Here is a 15,567-nt window from a genome sequence, read left to right on the forward strand (position 1 = left end):
ATATCTATATATACATATATAGATATCTATATATATACATATATATGTATATATACATATATATCTATATATACATATATATCTATATATACATATATATCTATATATCTATATATACATATATACATCTATATATACATATATCTATATATACATATCTATATATATACATATATCTATATATACATATCTATATATATACATATATCTATATATACATATCTATATATATACATATATATCTATATATACATACATATCTATATATACATATATATCTATATATACATATATATCTATATATATACATATATAGATATATATATGTATATATGCTACTCCTGCTGTGAGCTGTTTAGTGCCACCTGCAATTCCTTTTAAGCATTTTAAAAAGCTTCACAATCCATACTTTTAGAAATAGTTTATGAGCAAATTAATAGCTCAATAACTTCTCTATGTTAGGTGATTACTTGGGACGATAGTTAATCATTCCCCCTTTTTCAAGTTTACAACCAACCGAAAAAAATATTAGGATAAGACAGAGATAAAAATGTTAGTTTTATATTTGGAAAAGTTAGGTTTGAGAAAGCACCTTGGACCCGAGGTCAAGGCAAGCTTCCTGTTCCCCTGAACTGTTCATGGCCAAGCAGCTCACCAGGGCTTCTCCCTCCATCTCACCCTTGCCCCTCACAGGGAGAGGGCACTTGCCATGTGACACATGAAGGTAAGGGAGGGTGTCCATAGCCAGCAGACAGGCTGGGTCTGAAAGATGAAGAATGAACAGAAACATGTGCTGTGGTCATTTACCCCAATGTTAACGAGGAAACAAATTATTTCTCCCTGTGGGGAAAGGAAAGGGATCAGAAGTGATTATGTCTACCTGCACTGATCCATTCTGGAGAGTGAAATGGAATTCCTTCTGCCACAAGAAAAGGCAGGAATTGGGGCAACAAGATTCCCTCCTCAAAGTATAATCCTTTTTATTCTTTTTAAAAAATTCAAAGAAAATGTAATGTTACTAGTGTGTCCAAGGAGGATTTCTGGTGAGGCTTCCAACTGCCAATGGGTAGAGCTTGCTGTGGGACCTTGGGCTGGGTGGTGTGGCATCTTAGACTTTCCTTTTTGTTTCCTTTATAATTGATTTTTTTCATCAGAAGTGCTCATCACTGAAATGATCATGCTCATCATTTAAAAAAAATACATATACCAAGTAGGAAAGCTCTTCTCAATTCTCTCTCCAATCCTACTCTCCAGTGAGAAGAGTTTGACTTGTCCTCTTGGACTTTTTTCTGTGCGTTTGGAAACATACTCCCTCATGTACACACTCATAAAGTACCATATTTCTTTTTTTTTTTGAGACGGAGTCTTGCTCTGTCGCCCAGGCTGGAGTGCAGTGGCGCAATCTCGGGTCACTGCAAGCTCTGCCTCCCGGGTTCACGCCATTCTCCTGCCTCAGCCTTTCTGAGTAGCTAGGACTACAGGCGCCCGCCACCATGCCCGGCTAATTTTTTTGTATTTTTAGTAGAGACGGGGTTTCACCGTGGTCTTGATCTCCTGATCTTGTGATCCGCCCGCCTCGGCCTCCCAAAGTGCTGGGATTACAAGCGTGAGCCACCGCGCCCGGCAAAATACCATATTTCTTCACAAATGATATCACACATTTGCTCAGCCGGTTGCCTTTTCATTCAGCAAAATATCACAGGCATCTTTCTACAGGTGCACATAATAGATATCTTGAATATTCAATTGCATGTATGTGCCATGATATATTTAACTAGTCCCTAATGATATTTAAGTTGTTCCCACTTATTTTGCTACTATGAACAGTGCTACAATACATATGATTGTGTAAACATAATCTTGTCAAATTGTTCAATTATTTTTGAAGGGTAAGAATTCTAGTGTAATTTAGTTTAATTTTGAATCAAATTTAAATTTTGATAGGTGCTATCAAATAGCCTCTAAAACACTGTAAGAATTTACACCCACCTTCAATAGAGTAGAAGAGTGACTATCTCCCAACATCTTCGCCAATCTTGAATTTCATTTTTATAGGTAAAATGGTATTAATTTTAATTAGCATTTAAGTTATCACTAGTGAAGGCAATATCTTTTTTCCCCAAGTGTTTAGCCCATTTACATTTTTCTTCTTGAATTGCAGTCACAATCTTTACTATTTTCCTATTTAACACATTTTTAACTTCGTCTCCAAAAAATGTTACTACTCAGTCTTTCCTATTGTTTTTAAACAGTGGGGACACATCTAAGTATTGAATCTAAAATATTTGTTTTACATACAACTTTTCAGCAAACTTTTGGTGTGTGTCAAATTTGTAAGATGAAGGAAAACAGTATTTCGTGGGTTTTGTTATGAATTTTTATAGCAATCACAATGGATTGTACTGAAAGAAAGTGGAAAAAAATATCTGTTCCCCAAAACTAATGTTGGGTCCGGGCATCATTTCCAGTTCTCATTTTGTCTCTTGGAAAAGTTAATACATAGTTGCTTAATCCTAAATTAAAAATACTGGTATTATGGCTTCAAAAGCTTTCCGGTGTATTGCAGAAACAATATTCGCAAACCTCTGGAATTATATAAATGGATTTTCACTAAGTAGGTTTCAAAATTGTTATTCTTTTCTTATAGTGCTTTTATCTCTGAAGCAGAAAAAAAGCCCAAGATGTTGAACCAAACCACTTTAGATAAGAAGCGACTTACGCTCTGTTGGCAGGAGCTGGTATGTGAAAATCTATTTATACTTCGTGGACAGAGTTAAAAATAAACCTCACGGATGAGGCATGGGTCACAGACCAAATGAGGATAAGGTTTAAAGGTCATACATTTTTGGGATGCAGAGACAAGAGTGAAAAGGGAGTATTAAGTTGGAAAGAAATGAACATTTATTGAAGGTTTATAAGGATGAGCTAGAAGCCCACTGGTCCTACTTCCTACTCTGATGGAGAATAGGTGACCTCTTGCTCATTTTCTTGACCTTCATATTTTGTTAAAGGCGGTAGACTCGCTTGACCCTCTGACTCACAAGTCAAGAGATCAAAAGAAATAACTATGCTCCTTGACTTCAGGTTCGTCCCATTGAGAATTGTGTTAAAATTTATAAGCGCTTCTTGAGAGCAGGTCAGTAGTTGTTACCCCTCTGTGTCCTGGGAACCTGCATGTGCTAGGTGCCTAATGTTGTCCAGTTCTTCTTCAGTGACTGGTGACTAGAATTGCCAGACCAAGTCAGGCCCTGGATTATCTCCATTGGAAATGTCAGTTCCAGCAAGGGCACCAAGGGACATTTCATGTGAGGCCAGGATAATTCAGCAAAGAAAAATTACTCAGTGCTTGACTTCTCAGGGACATTTTAAAGTATGAGGGGGGCTCAGAGAGATTAAATGATTTTTTCTAAAGATCACAGCTAGTTACCTGTAATCCAAAAACTAAAACCCAGGTCTCCTAACTCCTCATCCATCCTTCTTCCCAGAATGCTTCTTTTCTGTCCTCTGGAACATTTCAGGGAGGCCAGATTCCCACCATCAATAAGATCTTCTTCCTATGCTGGCTTTTCTCAGCACCTCTGGCTGAAGTGCTATCTCTGCAGCTTCCCTCTACTTCATGTTTTCTGCAGAGTTCTGTCCTCACATTGTCTGACAGCCCTTGGCCTGATCATTTCAATATCTTTTTAGTGGCCTAAGTCTCCCTCCTCATCTCTAGACCTGCATTTCCAGCCTCCTAGTGGGCATCTCCATGCTTATCTCATATCACTCCAAACTCTGTGTATCCTACTGAGCCCATCACCTTATCTCAACTTGTTCCACATCCTGCATTGGCACCGCCAGCTAGACTTACTGCTCAAACAAGGCTAAGCTTCAACATTGGCTCTTTATCTCTCACCTTAAGTAGCCATTTGAATACTAGGTCCTGTAGATTCTGCCTCTTAATGACTCTGGAACGAACTCCACTTCTTCATCTTCAGAGTCACTGTCTAAACTGAGTTTCTTAGCATCTCTGTTCTAGAGTATGGCAAAAGTCTTCCTCTAATCCATCTTCTGTATTACAACCAGCATGTTCTTTCTAAAACACAAGCCTGATTAGATCATTATTGTTTAAAAAAATCACTGGGTTATCTCAATCATTCATAGGATAAAATCTAAATCTCTTTTGCATGATATATTGGGGTATTTACTATCTGGTCCCAACCTAGCATCCCAACCTTATCCGTCTTTAGTTCATTCCTATGTATCTATGCTCTGACAATTTTGAATCCTCGATGATTATGTATATTCACATGTAACTGTTCCCTCTGTCTTCTTACTCTCTGACGAATTCTATTCACATTTTAAAATTCAGCTCAAATGTCATATTTTCCAGGTAACCAGCTTTGCTCCTGTCTAATACCACAGTGCTTCATACCTTTTAATTATGTGCATGTATTATTTTCACCTTACCAAACTGTCAATGTCTCAGGGAAATAAAGCATTATTTCTTCTCCCTGTCCCAGACCTGGGCTCCAAGCATAGTGCCTGGTGTATAACATTAGCAGAGGCTTCCTATGTGCCACACACTCCTCTAGATGCTGGGAACAAAGCTAGAAGAACTCGGTGCTTGTCCTTGAGGAATTTCTAGATTGAGTAGTTCATTCATTCCATAAACATTTATTTAACACCTATGTGCCAGGAGCTCTGTTAGACACTGAGCATACAGTAAGGACAAGACAGAGGAGGCCCTTGTCCTACTGAAGTTTACACATCAATGATTAAGACAGAAGATAGACAGGTAAACAGAAAATACATAAAAATTGTTACAGATTGTGATTCAAAAGGAAATTCTAAGAAGCCACAGAGATCAGGAAAACATGGGGAAATGTAATACAGTGGTGACATTTAAGTTGAAGCCTGAAAGATGAGAAGAAACCAGCCATGTAGAGTCTAGGAAGAGCATTTGAGCAAGAGGAAACACCAAGCATACCAGCTAATATGGTTTGGCTGTGTCCCCACCCAAATCTCATCTTGAACTCTCACGTGTTGTGGGAGGGATCTGCTGGGAGGTAACTGCATCGTAGGGGCAGGTCTTCCCATGCTGTTTTCATGATAGTGAATAAGTCTTATGAGATCTGATGGTTTATATAGGGTAGTTTCCCTGCACAATCTCTCTTTATTTGCCTGCTGCCATCCATGTAAGACGTGACTTGCTCCTCCTTGCCTTCCCCATGATTCTCCCCATGAGTCCTCCCCAGCCATGTAGAACTGTGAGTTCTCCATTAAACCTCTTTCCTTTATAAATTACCCAGTCTTGGATATGTCTTTATTAGCAGCATGAGAACGGACTAATACACCAGCTTTAGGATGGACAAAGTTTGTCATGTTCTAGGGATTGTGAGGACCAGTGTGCCTGAGGCACAGTGAGCGAGGAAGGAATATTACAAGATGAAGCAGACAGTGGCAGGGCCAACTCACACAGGGCCTTAGAAGTCACTGAAATATTTTTTTTTCCTAAGCACATAAATGTGAGCTGAACAAATGAATCAAAATAAACACTTTTGGGTTTTCCAACCACTTATACTGAGCTTTCTGGCAGCATTTCTCATACAATGTCTTCTTTGTCTGAAAGCAGCCACCATACCTCTGGGAAGAGGTGGTGAGAGCGGTGGTTAAGCATGTAGACTCTGGATGCAGCTGGGGGTCAGCTCTGGGTCTGCCATTCAGTAGCTGCATTACTGCTTCCTCAGCTGTAAAATGGGAAAAATAGAACCTACCTCATAAGGCTGTTATGAGGAGTAACAAAGGATTAATACAGTGGTTAGAATGTTGCCTGGCACGGAGGAACAGCTCAGTACACCTTAAGCTGCTATTATCATAGTAGTTGTTGTTAAGTATCAGAAAGCCTGTGTATTAGTCTGTTCTCACACTGCTAATAAAGACATACCCAAGACTGGGTAATTATAAAGGAAAGAGGTTTAATTGATGCACAGTTCCACATGGCTAGGAGGCCATGGTGGCCTCCAGTCATGGTGGAAGGCAAGGAGGGGCAAGTCACATCTTACATGGTGGCAGGCAAGAGAAGTGCCAAGCAAAAGGGGGAAAAGCTTCTTATAAAACCATCAGATCTCATGAGAACCTTACTCGCTATCACAACAGCATGAGGGTAAACACCTCCATGATTAAATTACCTCCCACTGGGTCCCTCCCATGATATGTGGGGATTATGGGAATTACAATTCAAGATGAAATTTGGGTGGGACACAGCCAAACCATATCAGCTTGGATTCAGGTGCTGGTTAATAAGCCATGTGACCTTGATAAGCCTGTGGTCTTTCTGGGCTTCAGCTTTTCATCTGTCAAGCAGAGGTGAGATGATATTACTGCCTCCATAATCCTGTGAAATTTCCACCAAGGAGGCAGCGTGCACGGTGGCAGACCCTGGAACAGTCCACGTGAGTGACTCAGTGTGGACCTCACCAGGACCTTCAGGTCTCTTCAGCAACAGGACGCTGCTTGTTGTCCAGATTCTTGAAAGACCCACACTGACTTTTGTCTTGTTTTAGGAAGCAATGTGCAAGGAGGCCAAGGGGATCATTCAGCAGCAGAAGAAAAAGTTATCTGTTGATGAAATGATTCATGAAGCCCAAAACTTTGTGGAAAAAATCCGCTTTCTTGTTGATGAGGTAACTGACTCTAAAGGCAAACCTCATTTGGAAGGTTAGACTGAATGTCTTCCAGGGAGGTTTGAATGGTTGGTACGGGTGAAATATGAATCAATGTTTTTCTCCCCAGCCCTAGGGGGCTACGCAGGCACTCCTAGTTTAGAGAAGAGATTTTTAAATTAAACCAAACAAGTACAGCTTTATTGATTTTTTTTTTTTTTTTTCACAAAGCCTGAACATTCATCAAAATAAAAGGCACATTCGCTAATGGGCTCAAGTGAAGTCAACATAAGCACAGGAACTTTGATAGGTTTTCAACTATAAAAGGATTTAAATTCGTGCCCAGTAAAGGGCACGGCAGCTTCTGATTTTAAAGTTAGTTGTAAACAGTGTCTTCTGGTGACTTCTAGAATGACCTGTTTAAAAACAGCCCTCATATTTGCATCTGTCAGATACTGACACTCGTTCTTGAAGCCTGCAAATGTGTAGAAACTTCTAAAACAGGGTTTTACGTGGGAAGATTTCAGGGAGAGAGATTTACTGCTTCTGTTTTTCTTGACAGTTGTAGTTCTTGTTGCAAATCAGTCATTCCCTGGAGGCATATTACTTGGTGAGACAGGCAGTCAGCAGACACAGGAATTTGCATAAGCACTCAGAAGAGAGAAGGGATGTCCTCTTCGGGGATTAGTTATAACTGATCACTAGGGATTGGAAAGACAGAGCATCTGCTTCCAGTCCAGGAATGTCAAACCCTTGTTTATAACAATATACTTCCTTTTTGTTTTGAGAGTTTTGTTTGTTCAGAAATGTGCATTTCAAACATCCATAACATAATGGGCCACTTGGCATGGAATTCCACTGTTCCTATCTTGATTAATTCAACTTTAAAGTCTAATTTCCTGTGCAATTTAGCTGAGTTCCTGCTGAATAACCACTTAAAATGGAACTAAAATATTTTGCAGTCATATTATAGGTATACAGTTCCTTGTAGAAATACTTGCCTAAGAGCAAGTGTAAGGAAGGTCATTCAAAGATATTCATAGATTTTTGTTTTTGTGATTTCATTTGAATATTCTGGAAATGTTATCTGACTCTGAGGAGTGCTTAAAACTAAATCATTGTAACAAGATTGGAAAAGAAATCCATGGGAAGTTGTGCAAAAGTGTTTGTCCTGCAGATGAGAAAAGTAGGCTACCAAAGATGCCAAATCACAGGTCCAACTTGCATGTTCTCATATGAGCAATTTGGCACGTGGGTTTGTAGGCACTTTATTTATTTACTTATTTTTTTGAGATGGAGTCTTGCTCTGTCTCTCAGGCTGGAGTGCAGTGGCATGATCTCGGCTCACTGCAACCTCCTCCGCCTCCTGGGTTCAAGCGATTCTTCTGCCTCAGCCTCCTAAGTAGCTGAAACTATAGGCGAGTGCCACTACGCCCGGCTCATATTTGTATTTTTAGTAGAGACGTGATTTCACCATATTGGCCAGGATGATCTCGAACTCCTGACCTCATGATCCATGCGCCTTGGCCTCCCAAAGTGCTGGGATTACAGGCATGAGCCGCTGCGCCCAGCTGTATGCACTTTTAGTTCATGACCTAAGTAAGGCTTTCTCTTCTCTAGGAAACTGCACTTAATTTGCTTGATGGCATAGATGTTTCAGTGCCTAGACGGTGTCAGTCACAGCGTTTGTTTTGTCGAAGAGGGAATATTTCAGGATAGCAGAACTCTGCAAGTGCCTTTGTTCAATACCAACCTTTCAAATCCCAGTCCTATTCAATCCCAACTCCCTCTGTTCCCACAGCCCCAGCACACTATCCCTGATGTTTTCATCTGGATGCTCAGCAACAACAGGAGAGTGGCCTATGCCCGCATCGCCTCCAAAGACCTCCTCTATTCCCCTGTCGCAGGGCAGATGGGCAAACACTGCGGCAAGATCAAAACTCACTTCCTCAAAGTAAGTGTGCAGTATTTTAACTAAAAGAAGGGAGATTTCTGTTTCTCTAGGGTGGCTCAGACTTTGTAGTGTGTGTCCATGGCTCTGACTGTTCCCCAGTGCTTTCAAAGGTAGGAGGACAACTAGAACACCTTGGTGCCTCTTGGTTCAAATTGCAATTCAGTAGACCACCTTTAGGAGGAATTTTTTCAATTTTTTTAACTGTTACATCACCAGATACACATAAGTTTCTTTTTTAATCTAATGGGTTACTTTAATTTTTACCTCTTTGATTACTAGTATTAATAACAATGAACCTTAAGTTTTTTTTTTTGTTTTTTTGTTTTTTTTTTGAGACAGTGTCTTGCACTGTCGCCCGGGCTGGAGTGCAGTGGCGCAACCTCAGCTCACTGCAACTTCCGCCTCCCAGATTCAAGTGATTCTCCTGCCTCAGCCTCCCGAGTAGCTGGGATTACAGATGCCCACCACCATGCCTAGCTAATTTTTTGTATTTTTAGTAGAGACGGGGTTTCACTATGTTGGCCAGGCTGGTCTCAAACTCCTGACCTTGTGATCTGCCTGCCTCGGCCTCCCAAAGTGCTGGGATTACAAGCGTGAGCCACCGTACCTGGCCAATTTTTTTTTTTTTTTATTTCAGTAGCTTTAGGGTTACAAATGGTTTGTGATTACCTGGATAAGTTGAATAGTGGTGAAATCCAGAATTTCAGTGTAACTGTCACCTGGGTAGTGTACAATGTATGAATAGGTAGTTTTTTGTCCCTCATCCCCATCCCACCCTCCCCCTTTCTGAGTTTTCAGTGTCCATTATACCACTCTGTATGACTTTTCATGCCCATAGCTTAGTTCCTGCTTATAAGTGAGAACATACAGTATTTGGTTTTCCATTCTTGAGTTACTTCACTAAGTAATGGCCTCCAGCTCCATTCGATTTGCTGCAAAAGACATTATTTCATTCTTTTTTATGGCTGAGTTGTATTTCATGGTGTATATATATCACATTTTCTTAATCCAGTCATCAGGTGATGGACACTTAGGTTGTTGATTCCATAACTTTGCAATTTTGAATTGTGCTACAATAAACATATACATGCTGGTGTCTTTTTGATCTTTTTCTTTGGGTAGATACCCAGTAGTGGGTAGTGGGATTGCTGGGTTGAATGGTAGGTCTACTTTTAGTTCTTTGAGAAATCTCCATGCTGTTTTCCATAGCAGTTGTGCTAATTTACAGTCCCATCAGCAGTATAAAAGCATTCCTTTTTAGCTGCATCCAGGCCAACATCTATTGTTTTTTGACTTTTTAATAATGGCCATTCTGGCTGGGGTAAGGTGGTATCTCAGTCATTGTTTTAATCTGCATTTCCCTGATGATTAGTGATGTTGAGCATTATTTTCATATGTTTGTTGGCCATTTGTATATCTTCTTTGGGGAGATGTCTATTCATGTCTTTTATCCACTTTTTAATGGAATTATTTATTTTGTTCATGTTGATTTGTTTGAGTTCCTTGTAGATTCTCGATATTAGTCCTTTATGGAATGCATAATTTGCAAATCTTTTCTCCCATTCTGTAGGTTTCTGTTTACTCTGATGATTCTTTGGCTGTGCTGAAGCTTTTTAGTTTGATTAGGTACCATTGATTTTTGTTTTTGTTGCATTTGTTTTTGGTGTCTCAGTCATAAATTCTTTGCCAGAAGAGTTTTTTCTAAGTTTTCTTCTAGAGTTTTTATGGTTTCAGGTCTCAGATTTAAGTCTTTAATCCATCTTGAGTTAATTTTTTGTATATGGTGAGAAATAGAGATCCAGGTTCATTCTTCTGCATGTAGCTATCTCGTTTTCCCAGTACCATTTATTGATAAGGCATCCTTTCTCCAATTTGTGTTTTTGTATGCTTTGCTGAAGATCAGTTGGTTATAAATATTTGACTTCATTTCTAGGTTCTCTATTCTATTCCACTGGCCTATATATCTACTTTTATACCAGTACCATGTTGTTTTGGTAACTATAGCCTTGTATAATTTGAAGTCAGGTAATGTGATGCCTCCAGATTTGTTCTTTTTCCTTAGGATTGCTTTGGCAATTTGGGCTCTTTTTTGGCTCCATGTGAATTTTAGGATAGTTTTTTCTAATTCTGTAAAAAATGACGTTGGTATTTTGATAGGAAGGGCATTGAATCTGTTGATTGTTTGGGGCAGTATGCTTATTTTTATGATATTGATTCTTCCAATCCATGAGCATGGGAGGTATTTGCATTTGTTTGTGTCATCTATGTTTTCTTAAAATGAATATTTTTCTATCAGTTTCCTCACTACCTTTTCACTTGTGTAATTTGTTTATGGCATCTTCTCACATGAGTTAATCTATATTTTAAAATAGCTTCAAAGAAAATTGGAAGAAGGACAGAACAGCTAGTTCAGGATTCCTTGTGACCTTAAATTGTAAAAATATAAAATTTTCAACTTGAGGGTCCCACACCCTTCATCAAGACAGAGTCCCCAGATGCCTTCTGGGTGGGCCCTTATAGACATGGATCTCTGGATGGATTCTACTGCCTCTAACTCAAGATTTGAGCTTTGCTTGGAGGCCCTGGGTATTTTACCTCCACTACAAATATATTTTTATCCCAGGAGGTAGAAATGAATGAATAAGAGGAAAATGTGTCCAAAGCCTTTACCCCCACCAGCAACTGACAAGAGTACAAGCTGACTGATTAACTTTTCCTAACTCATGGCTGACTGTCCTCCTAATATCAGTTCTGGTTTCTTGCTATAACATAATTATTCCTTTACTAACTCAGGGAGGGTGAAAAGGCTCAAAATCATGCCATAGAGATTGAGGAACAGGTAAAGAGATAGTAGTTCTTAGCTCAGGAGATTTGACAGCGTGAGAGAGTAGTTTCAGTGTTTGTGGGGCTAGTATATAGATGGAGGGGAAGTGTAGGAGAGAGAGAGAGATCCAGCAGGTAAAATTAGGCCCTACAAAGACATTACAGGGAAATAGTTTCCTAAATGGAAGTCCATGATGCATTCCTCATCCTTAGAGGTGTTAGCACACCCTAGGCAACTATTTGACATAAACATGGCAGCAGGCAGCTAAATTAAATAGCCTCTAAGTGCTGTCCAACCTCAAGAGTTTATTATAGATGTGATTGTTAAATGTTGCAGACAGAAGGCCCCTATTATTAAGCATGAGATGCAGTGTGGGATAATGGTTTAAAGCATGGACTTTGAAATAAGGTGAATTTGGGCTGGAATTTGTATTAGATCACTAGGGCTACTTACAAAGTAGCATAAACTGACTGGCTTAAACAACAGGGATGTATTATCTCATGGTTCTGAAGGTTCTGAAGGTTAGAAGTCCTAGGTCAAGGTGTTGGCAGGGCCATGATCCCTTGAAGGTGTTAGGGAAGAACATGTTCCAGGCCTCTCTTCTGGCTTCTGGTTGGTTCCATGGCTTTTACTAGAATGGCGCCAATCTCCATATGACATTGTTCCTCTGTGTCTGTCCCTTCATATGACATTATTTTTATGACACCAGTCATATGGGATTAGGGACGTACCCTACTCCAGTACAATGTCATTTTAACTTAACTAATTATATCTGCATTGACCCTATTTCCAAATAAGGTCATATTTTGGGTGTTGGGGATTAGAACTTCAACATAAAAATTTAGTGGGACCACAATTCAACCCATAACAGAATTCCAGGGCCAATATATACTAGTTGTATGACCTTGGGCAATTTAACATTCTTCAACCTTCAAATGGATAAAGAATGTTCATCCTATTTTTCATTCATTAACTGGAGATTATGGTGAGGAACAAGTGAATAAATGCAAGTAAAGAACACGTAGTTGTGCCTCACAGAGTAATCACTCAATAAATGCTGGCATTCAAACAACTAGACATCCACATTCCCAGAGGACATTGCTGTAATTTTGTCCCCCTCATGTCCAGTGAGTTGTTTGAGGCTCTCTGTGTTATTTTCTGTCATGTATGTAAAATGATTTTGTTTTAGAGACAGCACCTTACTCTATTGCCAAGTCTGGAGTGCAGTGGTAAAATCACAGCTCACTGCAGCCTTGAACTCCTAGGCTCAAGCAATCCTCCCACCTTAGCCTCCTGAATACCTAGGTCTGCAGGCATGTGCCACCACATCTGGCTAATTTTTATTTCTCATAGAGAGGGGATCTTACTATGTAACCCAGGGTTATCTCAAACTCCTGGCCTCAAGTGATTCCTCTGCCTTCCTTCGCCTCCCAAAGCACTGAGATTACAGACGAGAGCCATTGTGCCTGGCCTAAAATGGCTTTTAAACCCACTCCAGTAAAACTATAACTGAAAAACAAAGTTTTTCACCCAAGTCATTCACCACAATTATCAATAATTTTCTTTAACTTTCTCCATTCAAAGAATGCTAAGGAGGCAAGAAATATTTATCTTAAAAATAGCAAATCACTTCAGAAGGCCCTGTGCTAAAAATACTAGAAAGGTGGTATAAAGTTACTCACTTCTAAATATTTTGAGTATCCTGGCACTATTTAAAATTAGAACAAAGAACAGCTGTCAAATAAAGTCAGAGGTTAGAAGAGTTGAGAATGCAGAACTTTTGCCCTGGAGCATTCATCATCTGAATATTATCTTCATCTGTAAGCCTTAGCTTATTTCTTTATTTGTGTTTTCCTTTTGCCATTGGAATTGCTCTGGGCAGTAGCTTTCTGGATCTTGTTGAATCCAGTTATATAAACTTGATAAAATATCTTGATAAGATGATTCAGCGAGACCATTTTCATTTCTGTTTTGATTTTCACTCCTGACTTTAAGTCCCCTCTCACCCACCATCTCTCTTTATGCCCCTTTCTCTTCACTGAATGGGCAAGACCAGAAAAAGCAAAGGCTGCACCAGGGACACTGAGTATTCCCTCATCTGCCACTCACTCCAGTTTTTTAGCTGGGAAATAGGAAGTGAAGGTGGGTGGGGGCGGGGAGGGGAACATGGAATGTAAATCTCTAAACTCTCTAAGCTAAAGTTTCCTCAAGCTTTATTCTGTGGAGCTGCTGTTCTTTGAGTGACTCTGTAAATGTTCCGTGTTCAAATGCTTTTAAGAAGTTGCAGTTGTAACCTTGGAAACTCTTGCAGTGTCACAGTGCCCACTCACCAGTGGAAGGTTCCAAGAAGTCCTGCAGTTGGGAAACATCTTTAACTTTTTTATATTTGATTATTTTACTTAAAGTTCCGGGATACATGTACACAATGTACAGGTTTGTTACATAGGTTAACGTGTGCCATGGTGCTTTGCTGCACCTATCAACCTGTCATCTAGGTTTTAAGCCCTGCATGCATTAGGTATTTGTCCTAATGGTTTCCCTCCTCTTGTCCCCCACCCCCCGACAGGCCCCGGTGTGTGATGTTCCTGTCCATGTGTTCTCATTGTTCGACTCCCACTTATGAATGAGAACATGCAGTGTTTGGTTTTCTGTTCCTGTGTTAGTTTGCTGAGAATGATGGCTTCCAGCTTCATCCATGCCCTGCAAAGGATATGATCTCATTCTTTTTTATGGCTGCATAGTAGTCCATGGTGTATATGTGCCACATTTTCTTTATCCAGTCTATCATTGATGGGCATTTGGGTTGGTTCTGTGTCTTTGCTATTGTGAACAGTGCCACAGTAAACATACGTGTGCATGTGTCTTTATAGTAGAATGATTTATAATCCTTTGGGTATATAGCCAGTAGTGGGATTGCTGGGTCAGATGGTATTTCTGGTTCTAGATCCTTGAGGAATCGCCACACTGTCTTCCACAATGGTTGAGCTAATTTAGACTTCCACCAACAGTGTTCCTATTTCTCCACAGCCTTCCCAGCATCTGTCGATTCCTTGACTTTTTTACAATTGCCTTTCTGACTGGTGCGAGATGGTATCTCACTGTGGCTTTTGATTTGCATTTCTCTGAAGATCAGTGATGTTGAGCTTTTTTCATATTTGTTGGCTGTATAAATGTCGTCTTTTGAGAAGTGTCTGTTTATGTCATTTGTCCACTTTTTAATGGGGTTTTTTTTCTTTGCAAATTTGTTTAAGTTCTTTGTAAATTCTGGATATTAGACCTTTGTCAGATGGGTAGAATGCAAAAATTTTATCCCATTCTGTAGATTGCCCATTTGCTCTGATGATAGTTTCTTTTGCTTTGCAGAAGCTCTTTAGTTTAATTAGATCTCATTTGTCAATTTCTGCTTTTGTTGCAGTAGCTTTTGGCAATTTCATCATAAAATATTTGCTCATGCCTATGACCTGAATAGTATCGCCAAGGTTTTCTTCTAGGATTTTTGTGGTTTGGGGTTTTACATTTAAGTCTTTAATCCATCCTGAGTTAATTTTTGTATAAGATTTAAGGAAGGAGTCCAGTTTCAGTTTTTGGCATATGGCTAGCCAGTTTTCCCAGCACCATTTATTAAATAGGGAATTCTTTCCCCATTGCTTATTTTTGTCAGGTTTGTCAAAGCTCAGATGGTTGTAGATGTGTGGTGTTATTTCTGAGGTCTCTATTCTGTTCCATTGGTCTATATGTCTCTTTTGGTACCAGTACCATGTGAAACGTCTTTAACTTTTTAGGCCCACATTTGTCAAGCTTATGCATCCAGAATAGCTATTTGTAAGTTTTAGGAAACTTCTCTTCCTGGGAACTATTAATACAGAGGAAACAAGGTGCCTCGTCTGTAGTCACACGGCTAAGTAATGATTGATCAGTAACAGCAATGAAGGTTTTGCAGTCCCAGATTGCATGATCTTTCTTTTTCTCTAATTTAAACATATTCACGATGCTACTAAAAATGATGGAACAGAATTTGCAGAACTCAGCCCAACTCACCACTCAAAAGTTCACGATCCTCTCCTTTTAGTCTTATCCCCACTGTGCTCCTGATGGCTGGAAATGTGGAAATGGAAATTCATCACCAAAAGGAAACCCTTCCTAAG

The 15,567-nt window shown here is 39.6% G+C and overlaps 2 protein-coding genes across 2 annotated transcripts in view; one reads left to right on the plus strand and one right to left on the minus strand.

Moving 5' to 3' along the window:
- The window catches only part of LOC116812705 (putative uncharacterized protein FER1L6-AS1), a 2,767-nt gene extending 2,025 nt beyond the window's left edge, over window positions 1–742 (minus strand). The window contains exon 1 of the mRNA XM_032758499.1: window positions 593–742. Coding sequence (XP_032614390.1) covers window positions 593–742 — 150 coding nt within the window. The remainder of the gene's footprint in view (window positions 1–592) is intronic.
- The window catches only part of FER1L6 (fer-1 like family member 6), a 193,180-nt gene that overhangs the window by 88,811 nt on the left and 88,802 nt on the right, over window positions 1–15,567 (plus strand). Inside the window, exons 16-18 of the mRNA XM_032758498.2 lie at window positions 2,648–2,738; window positions 6,546–6,665; window positions 8,446–8,598. Of these exons, the coding sequence (XP_032614389.1) occupies window positions 2,648–2,738; window positions 6,546–6,665; window positions 8,446–8,598 (364 nt within the window). The remainder of the gene's footprint in view (window positions 1–2,647; window positions 2,739–6,545; window positions 6,666–8,445; window positions 8,599–15,567) is intronic.

This window comes from Hylobates moloch, unplaced genomic scaffold, assembly GCF_009828535.3.
Source record: "Hylobates moloch isolate HMO894 unplaced genomic scaffold, HMol_V3 SCAFFOLD_9, whole genome shotgun sequence".
NCBI lineage: Eukaryota > Metazoa > Chordata > Mammalia > Primates > Hylobatidae > Hylobates > Hylobates moloch.